General features: G+C 43.0%; 1 protein-coding gene across 1 annotated transcript in view; it reads left to right on the forward strand.

Moving 5' to 3' along the window:
• LOC115464337 overlaps positions 1–18,643 on the forward strand; it is a 133,760-nt gene that overhangs the window by 36,070 nt on the left and 79,047 nt on the right. The window contains exons 8-14 of the mRNA XM_030194726.1: positions 673–804; positions 2,932–3,021; positions 4,584–4,718; positions 6,700–6,800; positions 13,788–13,902; positions 14,201–14,348; positions 14,745–14,824. Of these exons, the coding sequence (XP_030050586.1) occupies positions 673–804; positions 2,932–3,021; positions 4,584–4,718; positions 6,700–6,800; positions 13,788–13,902; positions 14,201–14,348; positions 14,745–14,824 (801 nt within the window). The remainder of the gene's footprint in view (positions 1–672; positions 805–2,931; positions 3,022–4,583; positions 4,719–6,699; positions 6,801–13,787; positions 13,903–14,200; positions 14,349–14,744; positions 14,825–18,643) is intronic.

Here is an 18,643-nt window from a genome sequence, read left to right on the forward strand (position 1 = left end):
GAGTTTTAAAAAGGTTTGGACGGCTTCCTAAAGGAATAGTCATAGACCATTATTAAATTGGACTTGGGGAAAATCCACTATTTCTGGGATAAGCAGCATAAAATGTTTTGTACTTTTTGGGGATCTTGCCAGGTATTTGTGACCTGGATTGGCCACTTTTGGAAACAGGATGCTGGGCTTGATGGACCTTTGGTTTGTCCCAGTATGGCAATACTTATGTACTTATGAACAAAATAAAAAAAAAAAAAAGAAATCCCAGATTTCTACAATCCAAATGAGAGACATCAGGCCTACAGTCCAAATATTCCCTCAGAATAATGTATCACATTTCTAAGAATCCTGCTCATTGTGTGAATCAGATGCTGTTCAATACCCATTAGTGATAGACCAAGAACCCCCAGTGCCTCAAAGAGATCTGGTTTTGAGAATAACCATATTATGGACATTAACCTGGTCATTGGCTCAAATAGATGTGTGTGTCGTGAATATTAATGGTGGGGATCCTGAAAAAATACAATCAATCCTAAAAGGTGGCCCTTCATCTCTGACGCCCCAGGCCTAGCTGATGGCCTACTCAGACGGCAAGATTCACAAAATTTTCTCAGGCTTTCCAGATGAAGTTTTGTTCTGAGAAACGTCAGAAAAACGTGACTGTCGTGTCTTCTTTTAAAGAGCATGCAGATAAAGCTGGAACAAACATTCGTGATGCCATGCAGGAGGTCTACAATATGATGATACTTCAACAGCTCATGCAGAAAGATACATTCATGAAAATCAGGCACGTGCTGGTCCTTATGACGGACGGTAAGTCTGTTGTAAAATTCAGTGCTGGCTGGTCCTCAGTTTACATATTGCCTTAGACTATCTACACCACAGGGCACTTACCCCATGATAATCATTCAAGAACATGCTTCCTTAGATCCTAGGGTGTGGGAAGGATGGAAGAGTGGAGGTGTTTATAATCAACTTTCTACCCAGTGACAGAGTGGCCTCTGCCTACACCCACTCTTCAACTATCTCCATCCTAGGACACTTGTCTTCTTCAGTTCTATGGATATTAAGAGGGTACTACTACTACTACTTATCATTTTCTATAGAGCTACTAGACATACACAGTGCTGTACACTTGAAAATGAAGCCACTTGTAACTGATAAAAAGTCCATCCTACCACATAGTAATATGGCCCCTGCCTACAGTTCCCCTTCTGCAGTCTTCATTATTTATTTATTTATTACATTTGTATCCCACATTTTCCCACCTATTTGTAGGCTCAATGTGGCTTACATAGTGCCGGAGGGCTGTTTGCAGACTCCGGAGTAAACAAATACAAGGTGATGTTGTGGAAGGATAAGGTTCATGTTGTTGGGCCACATAAAGAAATTGTACAACGGAAGAGTTGTGTGATGGCCATTACGAACTTTAGTGTTGTTGTGTCGCTGAGATCAGGCGTTTATGTTGGGTTGGTAGGGTATGCCTTTTTAAACAGGTGGGTCTTAAGTGATTTTCTGAAGTGTATTATAGGTACTTATCTTATGATGATCCCTGAAGAACGAGATTTCTCAGATACTTTAATACTACGGTTGCCCTTATCCCTGATGTTGTTCATCTTACCATCAAGTGACAGATGCTGCTTACACTCATCCTTCTGTAGTCTTTGTTATGTTACCAGCATTCAAGAACAGGCATCCTCGAATGCATCAGAAGTGGTCCCTCCCCTCCTCCAACCAACGGATGGTTGATCCTATTATCTAATAGCAAAGCCTTCACATCTCCATTCGTGGCAGGCTTGTCATCAAGAAGAGAGCGTACACATATATGGGAGAATTCTGCATAGGTTGCCCAAAGTTAGGTGCCAGAATGATCCACACTAATCTGGAACTATCGCCGGCCCAATGCGGCCGCCGGTTGTAGTTCTGGCTGGCGCATGCACTCTGGGAATTCTTTTTTCAGTAACGCAGCGCTAGCCTGGCGGTAATTGGGTATCGCTGCACACTGCCCAGTTACCACTGGGTTACCACAGGAGCCCTTTCTGCCACCTGAATGGGTGCCGGTTAAGTGCTCCTCACCACATGGCCATGTAGCCATTTTTGGGGGGGTGCATTTTACCCAGTGCAGTAAAATGGCCCCTGCCGCTACCGCAGGGCTCTTTGACCTGCAGCTTATTAAAAGTACCCCTAAGCGCAAATTCTATAAAGGCTATTGTGCAGAATAGCCTTAATAGAACACTAGCTTAGCGTGCAGTTCACATGTAACTTTAGGCAGATTTACGTCTGCTAAAAGCTGGTGTAAATGCTGGTACCCAACTAATGGCAGTTAGGCACAGAAATACAAGTATTCAATAACGTCACACTTAAATTCTGGAAATGCCCCTAACCTGCACGTGCCCCTCCCACGGCCATTCTCTTTGGAGCTGCGCGCTATGAAAATTAGGCAGGCATGTTATAGAATAAGGCATAAGGCTTATCTGTGTGTAACGCCTAATGACTGTCAATTAAGTGTTTAACACCTATTATTGATCGTTATCATCAATTTAGCCAATTACTTTATGCATGGATCTTTGATCAATGTGCAAAATTGAGCACCTAGCTTTGGACAACCTATACAGAACCCTCACCCCCCATATTGGGTATTTGATTTTGTCTATTAGACTTGCAGTTCCATCCTTCTCCTTCCCAAATTTAATCAATGTCTACACTGGCATAATAAAATGTTGTAGCTCTGCACTTGTCAACCTCAGAGTTCATTTAACCTGGAGAATGGCACAACGTCAGGCCAATATTTCATGACATTTCCCATAAAACAACATAGATGTAACAATCTCTTCCAAGAAGCTTTGTAACGCACATGATATTTTTTGCTCTCTCAATGCCCAGACCCTTCTACCAGAAACCCAGAAACACAGCAATAATCTTTCTTCTTGGCTTCTTTAGGTAAATCCAACATGGGTGGTGACCCCAAAGTTGTGGTTAGGAACATCCGAGACCTCTTAAACATCAGGAAGACAAGAGAAGACTTTCTTGGTAGGAACAATCCTTTGTTCAATTTTTCTTCATTAGAAAGAACCAAGAGTGGTCGTGGTAGTGGTGAGGATTACAGAGGAAGAAAGGAGCGATGGCAATGATGATAATTAATGAATGGGGAGGATGAAACCAAGGGTGGTGATAAAGAGTGCATGGAAAGTGATGAACATGAACGAGTAAAAATGGAGATGACGGATGGTAGTGGTGGTGATGATAGCAATGATGCTCGTGTGATTGTGGGTCATAATAACATAACATAGTAACACAGTAAATGACGGCAGATAAAGACCTGTACGGTCCATCCAGTCTGCCCAACAAGATAAACTCATTTAGCATAGCAAGTCAAAATATCAATTAAGTACTAAAAATCATTTTAAAATTCCATAAATAAAAATGGTAATGAACATGAATAGTAGCTAGCTCAAAGAGTGCACAAACATACAGCTGTCAAATATGCGTATAAGAGAACATTTGTGCAGTATAACATTATTTCCACAAAGCATTTGTCAGATGATATACCAGCAGAGGAATCATGTAGAAAGAGGAACGAACCGAGCAACGTGGAACTAGTCTACCTGTTAGAACATTTATAGTGATTGATCCCAAGCTGTGGAATTCATTGTCATTGGAGTTGCATTAGGAGATTAAATTATCCAACTTTAAAAAAAAAATTGAAGGCATGTTTTTTTTCAAGGGCCTTTGGTTGACAGTGTAATCTTATTGGCTACTGTTGTTTGTTTTATTAATGGAAGGAGGACTATGTTTTTATGTTTGACAAAGGGAGGGTGGTGGGGTTTTAATTTGCTATATTAGTTTTAAATTTATCGTGACACACTTCAGGCTTATTGGTGAGGAACGATATCAAGTAAAGTAAAGAAATGGAGGAGCACATAGTGGAAATATTCAGAATAATTAATAAATTGGAAATAATTATACCGGTAGGTATGAGTTAGCCCAGAGTGACAAGGAGCTGTAGTGGAAATCAAACCCAGTTTCTCAGGCCGCTGCACTAACCACTAGGCTACTCCTCCAGTGTTACAAAATAGTATCATTTCCGCACCTAACTTAAGTTTGAGATCTGTACTAAAGCATTATTCTATACAGCTCACTTAGCTCTAAGTGACCTTTATAAGATTTGCGCTGAGCACGGACCTTAACGGCACCCAATTTGGGGCGCCATATACTGAATCTGGTTGTAAATGTGTATCTTTGGCACTTAGGTGCAGAAACTTATACCAGCTCTATGGCCAACATAAGTGCTGACGTCTATAGACGCATATTTTCACTGATACGCAGGTATTCTATAAAGAAAAACTAGGCACCTGCATTCCATTATAGATCAGGCTCCTACTTGATTATCAGTTATAGAATTGCCTCTGTAGTGGGTATTATTGATCCACTGTTCAGGTTTGTGGAGGTCTAGCATGTCATCTTGCATAGACTGGTGGAATATGAAACATGGATCCATAGGATAATAGATGAATGGAATGAACAGAGAAGAGAGAATCCGATGATCTATGCACTTTGGGGATATTTCTTTATCTCTATCTCTTGCTTTCCAGATATCTACGTGTTTGGTTTGGGTGACATCGATGACGAAGAAATCAATGCATTGGCATCCAAGAAGGACAATGAACATCATGTGTTTAAGCTGAAGGATATCGCAGACCTACAGAAAACCTTTGAGGACATCATAGGTGGGCAATCAGGGTGATACTTCCAAACCACCTGATTAGATCCTTCCACCTCTGGTGGAACAATGCTAGGTACAGCTGTCCCACTGGCTACTTGAGAAGTTCCAAAAAGTGGGTTATTTATTTATGACATTTTTACCCTACCTTAGCCCAAGAGTGACTCACGGGGTTGTATCTGTCGCACTGTGCAGGTTTACTTTTGCTAGGATTTCTTAGGGTGTAATTTCATTTTATAGTTGAAGTGCTCTATGCTTGAGTTACATCCTGTTGCCTTTTAGGGATCCACTATGACTCAGGTTCAATGTGGCTTACATAACAATTAAATGAATGATACATATTAAAAATTACATAGTGTCAGGTTTTCTCACGGAAACACTAGGTTTGTGAGCCCTTGGACCACTGCCGAGGAGCGGCAGTGGCAGGCAAAACCACCTCCAAACTAGAGACAAGTCAGAACAGGACTGGAACCCCGGACTGGAGTTGCAGCTGAGGCAAACAAGCTGGAACAGACAGAGCAGGTAGACTTCACCTGCTCCTGACCACCATTCCCCAGGGGTTGAGCCCCTGGGTTCAAGCAGCCGGCAGGACTTACAGGACAGGGCAGGAACTGGATACCAACAGGATACACGCAGGGGCTAGAATACACAAGGGAGGCTAGGCAGACTAGGACTCTCAGACAGACAATACCACACTAGGTAGAAAGCAGAGAGGCTCAATAACAAGGACTGAAAGCTGCAAAGCAGCCACTAAGAAAGAAACACAGACAACCAAGAACTAGACAAAGAAATACAAACAAGGAACAAGACTAGGAAACAAGCAATAAAGAACTAGCTAAACTACACAAAGACTAGACTAGAATCAGGCAAGGAATTCAGACAATACACTGGACTAGGCAGAAGTGCACAGAGCACACCAACATAGCAGGGACCTTAAACGATGCAAAGGCAAACACAGAAGTCTCCAGATGGCTAATAAAGCCCATCAGCTGATGAAGTTCAGCTGCAGGAAACACAAGGCAGCTACCGGTGCTGTTCAGGCACAAACAAGAAAAGCAAGTCTGGCAGCCCGGAAGATCTGGACCGGACTGGGCTGAAGTCAGGAACATGAGACAGTCCATAGCAGTCACCGGTTCTGGCCACCAGAGGGCGAGGTGAGCACAGACAAGGAAACAGTCACCACCGTGACAAACAGATTATAAAGTACAATAAATAATGCTATAACATTGGCTTTGTAAAACAAAAATAACATATGTGATGAATTAACCTGGATGCAACTGTTCTTAAGGGCAGATGGATAGCGAAGAAGATTAAATCATAATTAAATTTGTAAATAAAGAAATGAAGATGAATAAATATGGGTACAAATAGGGCTAGATAGGATAAGAAAGAAGATGGGAAATGAATTGTATGGAGAAAATAACTTGCATTGTGCGACAGATACAACACCCAATAACATTCCTGTCCTATCTTGATTTGTAATTCTTTTTACAATTTCCTATTAATTATCGTAGACCGCATTGATCTGTGTGCCAGTAAAGGCGGCAGTATATCAAATTTAAATAAATAAACATTAAACATATCCTGTTTCCCAAAGCACCACAAAGATGGTCCATATTCAGAAACCAATCCCCTTGGTTGAGATTGTTCCATCCCAATTCTGTGAAATCCTGATCAACTCCACAGGTTTTCTACCTCCCATCTCAATGCTCTGGATTCTACCAAGGAAGAGCCCAGAGGACCAGAATGCAATGAAAAAGAAATTTAGAAATAATTATATAAAAAAAAAAAAAAAAACCAGAACTGGGCCGGGATCTTTCAACAATATGGTGATTGATTGGTGTATTTGGATGAGTAGGAGCCCCTCCCTCCCCCCAATCATAGTACATCCATGTTACAAGGGTAAAAGCCAGGACCGACTGTTAGCCTCCAACAACATGAAATTGCCTAGTTACTTCATCTATAACCTTCCATCTTTCTGCCTGCAGATGACACGGATGCCATGGACATGTGTGGGATGGGAAAGGAGTCCAATGATCCTGAGGATGCGCTTATAAAGAACCCATGGCTAACCACCATCACCATCTCTGTGAGTGATCAAAGATCAGGGGCATATTGGCATGGGGGCAGGGGGAGCACGGGAAACCAAGAGTGCCTCATCATGGATGCAGCACTGCCCAGGAGTTAGGGGTAGAATTCCCCATAAAGGGGGGGGGGGGGGAATTCTACATATGGTGCCAAAAAACCCCACCTAAAGTTAGGCGTAATTTATAGAATACGCATAGCTCCCTCCCCATGACTACAGGCATGGCCATTCACGCCAACTAAAACCCAGTGTAAATGCTGCACTTAACTTAGGCATGGATAGTGCGTATGCTATAACAATGCACACAAATTTTAGAAATGACCACAACCCATCCACACCCCTCCCACGGCCACGCCCCCTTAGATCTATGCAGCAGAATTTATTTGCACTACTTTATGCTTTATCAAGCTGTGCACGTAAATTCTAAGTGGTGTCTATGGAACTCCCTTCCTATTAAAATCAGAAAAGAGAAAAACTACACTAGTTTTAGAAAAAGGCTAAAAACCTATTTCTTACCAACCACCACCTAGTAACTCGCACCTCATCCTCCTCCCTCTCAATCATAGTCGCTCTTCATAAGATCTAGATCATGTTCCTTCTCCTCTCAAGCTATTAACAATCCTTACCTGACGCATTTCATCATTATACTCTAATCATTATAAACTGCACTGAACCCTGACAAGGGGATTATAGAAGTACTAGTAAAGAAGGCCCGTTTCTCAGAGCAATGAACCGGGCGCTAGCTTGTTTTGGGGGGGGGGGGGGGGGGGTGACTCACATACGGAGAGCAGTGTGTGTGTGCGCGAGTGAAAGTTTGAGTCTGTTTGCCTCACCGCTATACAGGAGCTTTCCTGTCTCCCTTGCCGTCTCCCGATGTCGTGGAACCGTCTTTTGTCACGCTGCCGCCTTCTTCCATGCGGGGTCCTCCTAAACGGACATGTCAGCGTGTAAGGTTTCCGTGTTAAAGCGTTGCATCGTTCTGGTGCGCTTTAAGACAGAGGCAAGAGAGGCTGATATGTCAGTGAATGCTGTCCGTGACAGAGGGAGGAGTGAGCGGCGGCGATGATGGTTGCTAGACATGGGGGTAGGGCAATCGATTTTGTCCTTCACGGAGGGTTGTGGGTTGTTGGATGTCGTTTGTGAAGGTCCGGGTGGGTGGAGGTTGTTTGTGAGGGGGGCGGGATTGTTTGGTGGGTCTGGGTGAGTTGAGTTTGTTTGTGAGGGGGGCGGTATCGTTTGTTGAATCTGGATGGGTGAAGTTTGTTTGTGAGGGGCGGGAGTATGGTGTCCGTGAGGGAGGAGTGAGCGGCGGCGAGGATAGTTTATGGTCAGGGAGGTACGGAATGTATTTTGTCCTTCATGGAGGCTTCACGGGTTTTTGCAGGGTTTTTTTGAGGGAGGCTGGAGTGTTTTGTGGGTGGAGGTTGTTTGTGAGGGCGGCAATCTGTGCAGGAGGGTTTAGTGGGTGCGGCAATGCGATTCGCTGAGTGTCATAGCCCCGCCCTCAATGTCATCCCGTTGTGGGGCAGACAGTCATGGGGAAAAATTCCGATCTACACCACCATGCAAGCGGAAGTTGCAGCTTCATTAGAACGTTGGGGTTGCGAATTATGTGTGGAAGGGGCGTGGCTGAGGGCGGGTCTATGAGTGACAGTGCGAGGTGCATGAGTGACAGTGAGTGGTGCTGACAGCCTAGCCTACCAACAGTGCAGGGCTTCAGTGTTTCCCTGCCACAGAGTGAGCTTCAGAATGTTTCAGGTGAGAATTATTTATATAGATATTTATTTATTTTTAGATTTTGCTCACGCCTTTTTCAGTAGTAGCTCAAGGTGAGTTACATTCAGGTACTCTGGATATTTCTCTGTCCCAGGAGGGCTCACAATCTAAGTTTATACCTGAGGCACTGGAAGGTTAAGTGACTTGCCCAAGATCACAAGGAGCAGTAGCGAGATTTGAACCGGCCACCTCTGGATTGCAAGACCGGTGCTTTAAACACTAGGCCACTCCTCCACTCCAATAAAAGCCCCCAATTTTGATTTGATTTGTTAACCAATCGTTGTGTGCACAATTTGGCCATGTGGCCAAAATTGCAGGAGCATCTTTAGTTGCCATATATAGAATTCCTCCCAAAGTGCAGAATCCATCCATTTGGGATCCAGAAATCCAAGTACATGATGGAAGTTGCAATGTTCTACATGTAAGAATACATCAAAAAATTCCTTGGTTGCAAGATCTGCATTGGCTACCTGTCAATGCTTGCATTGAGATTAAGGTACAGTCCTTCCAAAAGTGCTGTCTCAAACACTCAGCTAGACTGTCAGCTAAACCATCACTGTGAAGACTCAGAACTCTTGAACCAAAATCTTCTTTAATGCAAATTCAAACAAAGCAAAATAACTTACAGTTTTGTAGTGCTGTACAAGGGTGTCTGCCCTGCAGATTGGCAGTCTGTTCTCAAATAGCCCCCGTTCTAGTTTAGCATGCATGGAGGGGCTAGGACAATTTCAGATCTGTGCTGGAAGTGCATGCTGTAAATACTTTTAAATACACTCGCACCTAGAGAAACACAATATAGCTCTGGTTGTATCACTAGACTTACCTTCCATGTTTGATTTGGTTAATCATACACTTTTATTGTCCCAACTTGCAACACTAGGGTTATCCAGATTAGTTTTTTCTTGGTTTACCTCTTTTCTTTCAGATCGGACCTATCAAGTAGTCAGCCTCTCCTCTAGAGCCCACCCCGGCCTCTAAACTGCAGAGTTCCCCAGGGCTCTGTTCTTTCACTTCTTCTCTTTAACATTTTTCTTAGCCCCCTTGCTGCTCTTATTCAATCTCATAGTATATCTTTTCACTTCTATACGGATGACATTCTACTATTTTTCCTACTAGTCCGTGCTCTCTTTCCATCCACCCATTGCGAGACTGCCTTTTTGCAGTTGAGAAATGGCTTCTCGCACACAGGACGGCGCTGAATAGGGATAAAACAGTAGCCTGTTGGTTTACTGGAGGATGCCCTAGACTAACTGCGGCCCTAAATCTGTTTGGAACATCTATTATCCTGGTCCCTTCTTTCCACTATCTAGGTGTTATTCTACATTCTCATCCGACATTCACACCCCAAATATCTAATGTTTGTAAAATCGTTTTTTCATCCTTAGACAGCTGCATTTGGTAAGGAAGTATTTTGATCACAATTAGGCATATTTTCAAAGCACTTAGCCTCCCAAAGTTCCATAGAAACCTATGGAACTTAGCCTCCCAAAGTGCTTTGAAAATATGCCTCAATGTATTTCACTCACTCATTTTGTCCCTATTAATTTCTAGAATAGATTATTGTAATATTTACCTTGGATCTCCATGCTATATACTTAAGCGACTCCAAAATTCCGCTATTAGACACGTTGCCATGATAAGAGATCAGATCTTGTTTCCCCTTTATTCCTAAAATACCACTGGCTTCCTATCAGCCAAAGAATCATTCACAAGCTAACCCTTACCTTCAAAGCATTCCGAATAAGTTTTCCACCATACTTATCTAACCTTACCATCCCATGCATCTACTCAGGTCTCTAACTGATTTTCGTCTGGTCCTTCCCAACCCAAAATAAGCCATTCTTGAAACTACCAGGCATTGTGAATTCTATTTCACTGCTCCTTTCCATTGGAACTCCTTCCCACATGATATTAGAGTGGAATCATTTAAAAAATTTAAGCCAGCCATAAAAACTTGGCTGTTCCATCAAGTCTTTAATACCTCATAGGATGTTTGCCACTGTAGGTTCGGTTCTCTTCTGTATTTTGCTTAAACTGTCTCCTGCCTCCCCTCCCTTACTCTCTTTCTCCTTCCCTTGAAACCCTCGTTGCTATTCTAGCCTAGTTTGGAGGAATGAATGTGACACTTTCCTATCAACATATTGCAGTTACTTTCCTCATTTCCTCTTATTGTTTTTTTAATTTGTACATCGCCTAGATCTATCCATTAGTTAAGGCGGTATATTAAGTTTGCCATAATAAATAAAAGGTGAGAATTTGATGATGTTACAAGGCTTTTGAAAGGCTTAAAGCAGCAAAGGCATAGTGTTTGAAACAGCTCATAACAAGCATGCTACAGATTCCTTTCACTCAATGGAGAAAGAATGGACAGGCAGTCTACAGCCCAGTATACACAAGGACACAGGGCCAGCCAACAGGAAAAGTTCCACAAGGCATATGGAACAGGGACAGGTGCTCAGGAAGAGCCTATCACAAGAGAACTACAATTACATCACTTTGTAGTCCTATGCCACTTAAAGAGCACAAAACATACAAACAGGCACCCTTCCTCCATGACTATGAGTGAGTGTATACAATTATTACTGGTTGTTGTCCTCAATCACTTGTATAGTTGCTACCCTTTCCTTCTTCTTGGTTGACATCTCCTAGCTCCATACTTAAGCTGTGTTTTCCATCTGTGAAAAATCTTCAACTAAACCATTTTCACGATCGTTTTTTTTAACTATCAAATCTAGTAAGATATGGAATCTACTACATGTTCATATTCAAACTTTACCTACGTATTTTCAATTTCGCAAAGCCTTGACAACCTATCTTTTTAGTGAGTACTTTGATTCTATTCTATGAGAGAGTTTGCGGATTCTTGTATTCTGAACATTATTTTAATTACGAAATGATATAATGTTAATGTGATTTAGATGTTATGTAACCCGCTTTGACTCCATAGCTGATTTAAGAGGGCTATAAATGCCGGAATAGAATAGAAAGCTGGTATGCAAGAACCACGAGAGACACCTTGAGATGACAAGTCCAGTGATCAAGGTAGCAAAATAATGTAATACAACAGTGATTGGATGCTAGAATGTTTAGGCACAAGGCAAGTGGGGATGTGTACAGGCAAAATATTTTCACTTTTGGATTTTTCTAAATTTTTTCACAATTTCAGGTATTTTATGTTGGTTCATTCCATGCATTTGTTTTAATTAAAAAAAACTGTAATGAACATCAGAACTCTTCATGTACTACTACTACTACTTATCACTTCTATAGCGCTATAAGGCATACGCAGCGCTGTACACCATACATGAAAAAGACAGTCCCTGCTCAAAAAGCTCACAATCTAAATTGGACAGGCAAACAGACAGAACAACTAAGAGGTAAGGGAATTAAAGAGGTGGGGATAAAAGGGTACAGGGCAAGTGAATAGAGGTTAGGAGTCAAAAGCAGCGTTAAAGAGATGGGCTTTTAGCCTGGATACATATATAGATAGATATATCTGTACAAAACAGATATATGTGTATTAATTTGAAGGTTGGTGCATATTCAATCAATTTTGCAAGCCCTATGGGTCTGATATTCAGCTATCGGTGGGCAGCAATTTTTAAGGCACTCATCATCATGGCCTGAATTTCACCTGGATATTCAGTGCTGGGCATTAATATGAGTATGTGGACCTTGCCCAGCTGCCAGACATTATTTGACTTTGGGGCTCATTTTCAAAGCACAGACTTACAAAATTCCATAGGTTACTATGGGGCTCATTTTCGAAAGAGAAAAACATCCAAAAAGTGGCATAAAGCAGCATTTGGATGAATGTCTTCTCAAGATGTCTACATCGGTATTTTTGAAAAACCTATGCAGACGTTTATATATGCAATTCATCTGCAGTGTGTCAAAATCACAAGGGGGTGGTTTCAGGGGTGGGCTTGGGGCATTCCTAACGCTTGGACGTTTTACAACCACAATGGAACAAACCAGAAACACCCAGGGCAAAAATCAAAACGATTTGGTCTAGACCCGTTTTTAGAATGAATAAGGTACATAAAGTTGCCCTAAATGACCAGATGACCACTGAAAGAAATCAGGGATGACCCCCCCCCCCCCCCATTCCCTAACCCCCTCTCACTCCCAAATATGTAAAAAAAAAAAAGTACATACCAGCCTCTCTGACAGCTTCAGATGTTATAGTCAGTCCTATTAGAGCAGCAAACAGGTCCCTGGAGTAGTGTAGTAGTCAGTGCAATGCACTGTAGAGAGGACTTGGACCTATATCCCACTCTACCTGTTACACTTGTGGTGGAAACTGTGAACCATCCCACACTCACCAGAAACCTACTGTACCCACATATAGGTGACCCCTTCACCCATGAGGGCTATTGCAGTGGTATACATTTGGGGTTGGTGGGTTTTGGAGGGCTCAACAAACAATATAAGGGCATATTGGTGACATGTGTACCTGGGAGCTTTTATATGAAGTCCACAGCAGTGCCCCCTAGGGTGCTCCATTGCTCTCCTGGGATGTCTGTGTGGCCAGTCTACTAAGAATGCTGGCTCCTTCTACATCCCAATGGCTTGACTTTGTGCGTTTTTCACTTGGATGTTGTGTGGGGGTATTTTTCTTAATGGACCAAAAAGATAAAACACACAGAGCACAAAAACATCTTGTATGTGGCTATTTTAGAAAAAAATAAAGGATATTTTGCTGTTTCGAAAATGGCTATATTTCCTGTTCAGATCTGGAACATTTTGTGCAAAACATCCAAAGTCCAACTTAGATGTAATATCAAAAAATGCCCCTCTATGTAACTTTGGGGCTCATTTTCAAAGCACTTAGACTTACAAAGTTCCATAGGTTGCTATGTAACTTTATAAGTCTAATTGCCTTGAAAATACAGATCTTTGTAAGTCTAACTGCTTTGAAAACACACTTCGACATAACTTAGGCTTCCTATCGTGGTCATCTATATCTGGGCGTCCATACCCCCCTTTCCACGTTTTAGTTGTTCATTGTAAACTGTTTAGATATTTCTTAATTGGCGGTGTATCAAATAAAGCCGATACTTAGACGGCACCTGGATCGAGTATTATGTTCAGTGGCTGTTCTACATGTGGAAACAGCATCCAATTATGTAGCAGGGGACGATTCTGGATGTAGTCCTGCCTACCTCAGATAGCTGAAGTCTCCTCTCATTTCTTTTCCCTCCCATCCTCTAGCGCACAGATGGAGAAGAGGCCTGTAAGGGTGCACTGGTGTCAGAGTACTTCATCATAACTGCCGCTCACTGCTTCAACGTCGATGATGAAGCTCATCTAATAAGTGTGAAAATCGGTGAGGTTTTTTTTTTCCCAGTGTTCCTTCTAGTCCATCATTTCCCTTGACCCTACTTCTTTCCCACTCTTCATCCCCTCCCTCAATACTCATCTGCCTTCCCCACCCCAACCATGTCGTTTTGCCTCCTGCTAGGGCAAATGATGGTAGTAGAGCTTCCCTGTTCCTCGCCCCACTTTTCCATTCCTTGTGTGCTCTGGCTCTCCACCATAGTAATCTAGATGGGAGGGAAGGTGAGCAGAGGGCCCAGTTTCAAATCTGAAGTCTGTCTTGACCCAATCCCTGCTGCTACCCACAGGGCGATCACTGAACAAAGTGGAAAAAGTCATATTTCACCCCAACTACAACATCAATGCCAAGAAAGCAGAAGGCATTAATGAATTCTACGATTATGACATTGCACTGGTGAAAGTCAAGTCAAAGGTGAAGTTCAACCCTGAAGCCAGGTGAGTCTGTTTCATGGGAGCAACTGCAAAGTGTTGCATTTAATAGCCCGAAAGGGTGCCCTGCAATAGATGGTAACACCAACGAGAACACATCATAGAATATTCCACAGTCTTAATCTATGGTGGGGAGAAGCCAGACCATCGAGGGCTACATCTGGCAGAACTGGCATTCAGGTGAAAGTCATAAAGATTTACCAAGCTCCAAGTCTCCTTTCTCATGGGCTTTGGATTTAGATCTCATCTTCATCTCTGTAGCTGGCTCAAGTCCACACTGTTTTTAATGGTTGAAGCTCCCAAGCTATTTGATGGTGGACTGCTGAGGACTGAACATGGGTGACTGATGTCCCACCCTCCTTTTTCTACCACTCAAAGGCTTTTCTTTGTTTGATCTTTCAGACCCATCTGTATCCCCTGCACAGAAGGCACGACAAGGGCGTTGAGGAAAGTTCACCCAGATACCACCTGCAAGGACCACGGTAGGAAAACTCCTGATGCCTTAAATAAATACTGATCCAGCCCACTGCTGTCCTCTCAACCCATTTTCCTAATGACCCGCTATGGGCCACAGAAGGATGAACAATGGAATGGATGGATACATGGGGACAGATGGAGAGTGGATGGATGGATGAATGGACTCAATGCTAACAGGCTGATGGACAGAAGAATAAGTAGAAAGACTCAATGTATGTAAATATGAATACATACAGGGTGTGGCAAAAAAAAGTAACCCCCTACAGTATTATTTCAATGAGAAATTTTACATATTTAGTCAGCATACTTGCATATTAGGTCAAAATGATCTGCTTGACCGATCGAGCTCTTCATACAAGTTCTCCTTCTTACCTAGCGTCTTTAACTATCCCTTATATCCCGTGCCATGCACTCAGATCTTGACTCAAATCGCCTTGTTCTTCCATCCCTTCAAATGGCTCACTACAAATCCATTCGGTCTTCTGCATTCTTTTTATTGCCATATATGTGCTGACCAAATTGTGGTAACGTCTGTTTTCCCAAATTCAATTTACAAATTTTTATTTTTTATTATTTGGAGAAAAAAGCCTCTGCGCGTCCTCAGTCATTAATATCCTATCCTATGTAATAATTTGCACATCCGTTTGGATGCCTGGGTTCGTAAAACACTTCCCATTCAATGGGAAGTGAGAGGGAAGGAAAGCCAGCAGCAGCCACTGGAGGTGACTACAGAATCGCCCCCCCCCCCCCCGAGTTCCAGCCCCCTCCCCTCCATGACCCCCCTCCCTCCCTCCTTCCACTCCCGTCCAAAGTCTACGCCCCCCTCCTCCTCCGAGTTCCACCGCCTGCGCCTCCCTCCCTCTCTCTCTCTGTGGCCTCCGAGTGGAAGCAGGACGTGTGTGGCTGCCCCTCCCCTTCGTAAGTGCCAGCTGTTAAAACTTTTTACCTCCTGGTCCGCCGGCAACAGTGAAGTCGAGCAGGCACGGCACGGCACTTCAGACTGCCTTCGCTTCTGTTTCAGCTCTGCCTCTGGTCCCACCCTTCCGCAAACAGGAAATGAGGACGGGACCAGAGGCAGAGCTGAAACAGAAGTGAAGGCAGTCTGAAGCGCCGTGCCGTGCCTGCTCGACTTCACTGTTGCCGGTGGACCACAAGGTAAAAAGCTTTAAAGAACAGCCAGCACTTACGAACGGAACTTTTTACCTCTTGATCCGCTGGCAACAGTGAAGTCGAGCAGGCACAGCACGGCGCTTCAGACTGCCTTCGCTTCTGTTTATATATATATATATAATAGGCATTACTGAGACCTGGTGGAAGGAGAATAACTAGTGGGACACTGTCATACCGGGGTACAAAGTATATCGTAGTGATAGGGTGGACCGGACTGGTGGAGGGGTAGCATTGTATATTAATGAGAGCCTTGACTCAGATAGATTACAAATTCAGCAGGACACAAATCACACCCTTGAATCATTGTGGGTTGAAATTCCATGTATAAAAAGGAAAAGGACGGTGATAGGAGTGTACTACCGTTCGCCTCGCCAGGATGAGCAGGTAGACGCAGAAATGATAAAAGAAATCAGAGACGCAAACAAAATGGGCAATGTGATAATAATGGGTGACTTCAATTATCCAAATATAGACTGGGTAAATGTAACATTGGGACACGCTAGAGAGATACAATTCCTTGATGAAATCAAGGACAGCTTTATGGAGCAGCTGGTGCAGGAGCTGATGAGAGAAGGAAAAATTCTAGACTTGGTCCTTAGTGGAGCGCATAATCTGGTGAGGGACGTTATGGTACTGGGGCCGCTTGATAACAGTGATCATAACATGATCAGTTTTGATATCAACTTTGAAGTAACTATACACAGGAAGTAAAATCCGTTAGCGTTTAACTTTAAAAAAGGAGACTATGATAAAATGAGAAGAATGGTGGAAAAAAAACTTAGGGGGACAACTGAGAGGGTAAAAACTGTACAACAGGCATGGACGCTGTTCAAAAATACCATCCTGGAGGCCCAGGCCAAACATATTCCACAAATTAGAAAAGAAAGACAGAACTCCAAAAGACAGCCGGCCTGGTTGAAAAGTGAGGTGAAGGAAGCTATTAGGGCTAAAAGAAATGCCTTCAGAAAATGGAAGAAGGAACCGTCTGAAAATAATAAGGAGTGTCAAAGCAAATGCAAGGCGCAGAAAAAAAGAAGGCCAAGAGGGATTATGAAAAAAAGATAGCATTAGAGGCAAAAAAGCATAGTAAAAAATTTTTTCGGTATATTAAAAGCAGGAAGCCGGAAAAAGAATCGGTTGGGCCGCTGGATGACCGAGGGGTAAAAGGGGCGATCAAGGAAGACAAAGACGTAACGGAGAGATTGAATGAATTCTTTGCTTCGGTCTTCACCGAGGAAGATTTGGGTGGGATACCGTTTCGGAAATTATATTTCAAGTGGACGAGTCGGAGAAACTTACTGACTTCACGGTAAACCTGGAGGACGTAATGGGGCAGTTCAACAAACTAAAGAGTAGCAAATCTCCTGGACCGGATGGTATTCATCCTAGAGTACTGATAGAACTGAAAAATGAGCTTGCGGAGCTACTGCTAGTGATATACAATTTATCCTTAAAATTGAGCGTGGTACCGGAAGATTGGAGGGTGGCCAATGTAACGCCCATTTTTAAAAAAGGTTCCAGGGGAGATCCGGGAAATTACAGACCGGTGAGTCTGACGTCTGTGCCGGGGAAAATGGTAGAGGCTATTAAAAACAAAATTACAGAGCACATCCAAGGACATGGATTACTGAGACCGAGTCAGCACGGCTTTTGTGTGGGGAAATCTTGCCTGACCAATTTACTTCAATTCTTTGAAGGAGTAAACAAACATGTGGACAAAGGGGAGCCGGTTGATATTGTGTATCTGGATTTTCAAAAGGCGTTTGACAAGGTACCTCATGAAAGGCTAGAGAGGAAATTGGAGGGTCATGGGAAAGGAGGAAAAGTCCTATTGTGGATTAAAAACTGGTTGAAGGATAGGAAACAGAGAGTGGGGTTAAATGGGCAGTATTCACAATGGAGAAGGGTAGTTAGTGGGGTTCCTCAGGGGTCTGTGCTAGGACTGCTGCTTTTTAATATAGTTATAAATGATTTAGAGATGGGAGTAACTAGCAAGGTAATTAAATTTGCTGATGACACAAAGTTATTCAAAGTCGTTAACTCGCGACAGGATTGTGAAAAATTACAGAAGGACCTTACGAGACTGGGAGACTGGGTGGCTAAATGGCAGATGACGTTTAATGTGAGCAAGTGCAAGGTGATGCATGTGGGGAAAAAAGAACCCGAATTATAGCTACGTCATGCAAGGTTCCAAGTTAGGAGTTACGGACCAAGAAAGGGATCTGGGTGTCGTCGTCGATAATACACTGAAACCTTCTGCTCTGTGTGTTGCTGCGGCTCGAAAAGCGAATAGAATGTTGGGTATTATTAGGAAAGGTATGGAAAACAGGTGTGAGGATGTTATAATGACGTTATATCGCTCCATGGTGCGAGCGCACCTTGAGTATTGTGTTTAATTCTAGTCGCCGCATCTCAAGAAAGATATAGTGGAATTGGAAAAGGTGCAGCGAAGGGCGACTAAAATGATAGCGGGGATGGGACGACTTCCCTATGAAGAAAGACTAAGGAGGCTAGGGCTTTTCAACTTGGAGAAGAGATGGCTGAGGGGAGACATGATAGAGGTATATAAAATAATGAGTGGAATGGAACAGGTGGATGTGAAGCGTCTGTTCACGCTTTCCAAAAATACTAGGACTAGGGAGCATGCGATGAAA

This window comes from Microcaecilia unicolor, chromosome 3 (genome assembly GCF_901765095.1).
Source record: "Microcaecilia unicolor chromosome 3, aMicUni1.1, whole genome shotgun sequence".
Classification (NCBI taxonomy): domain Eukaryota; kingdom Metazoa; phylum Chordata; class Amphibia; order Gymnophiona; family Siphonopidae; genus Microcaecilia; species Microcaecilia unicolor.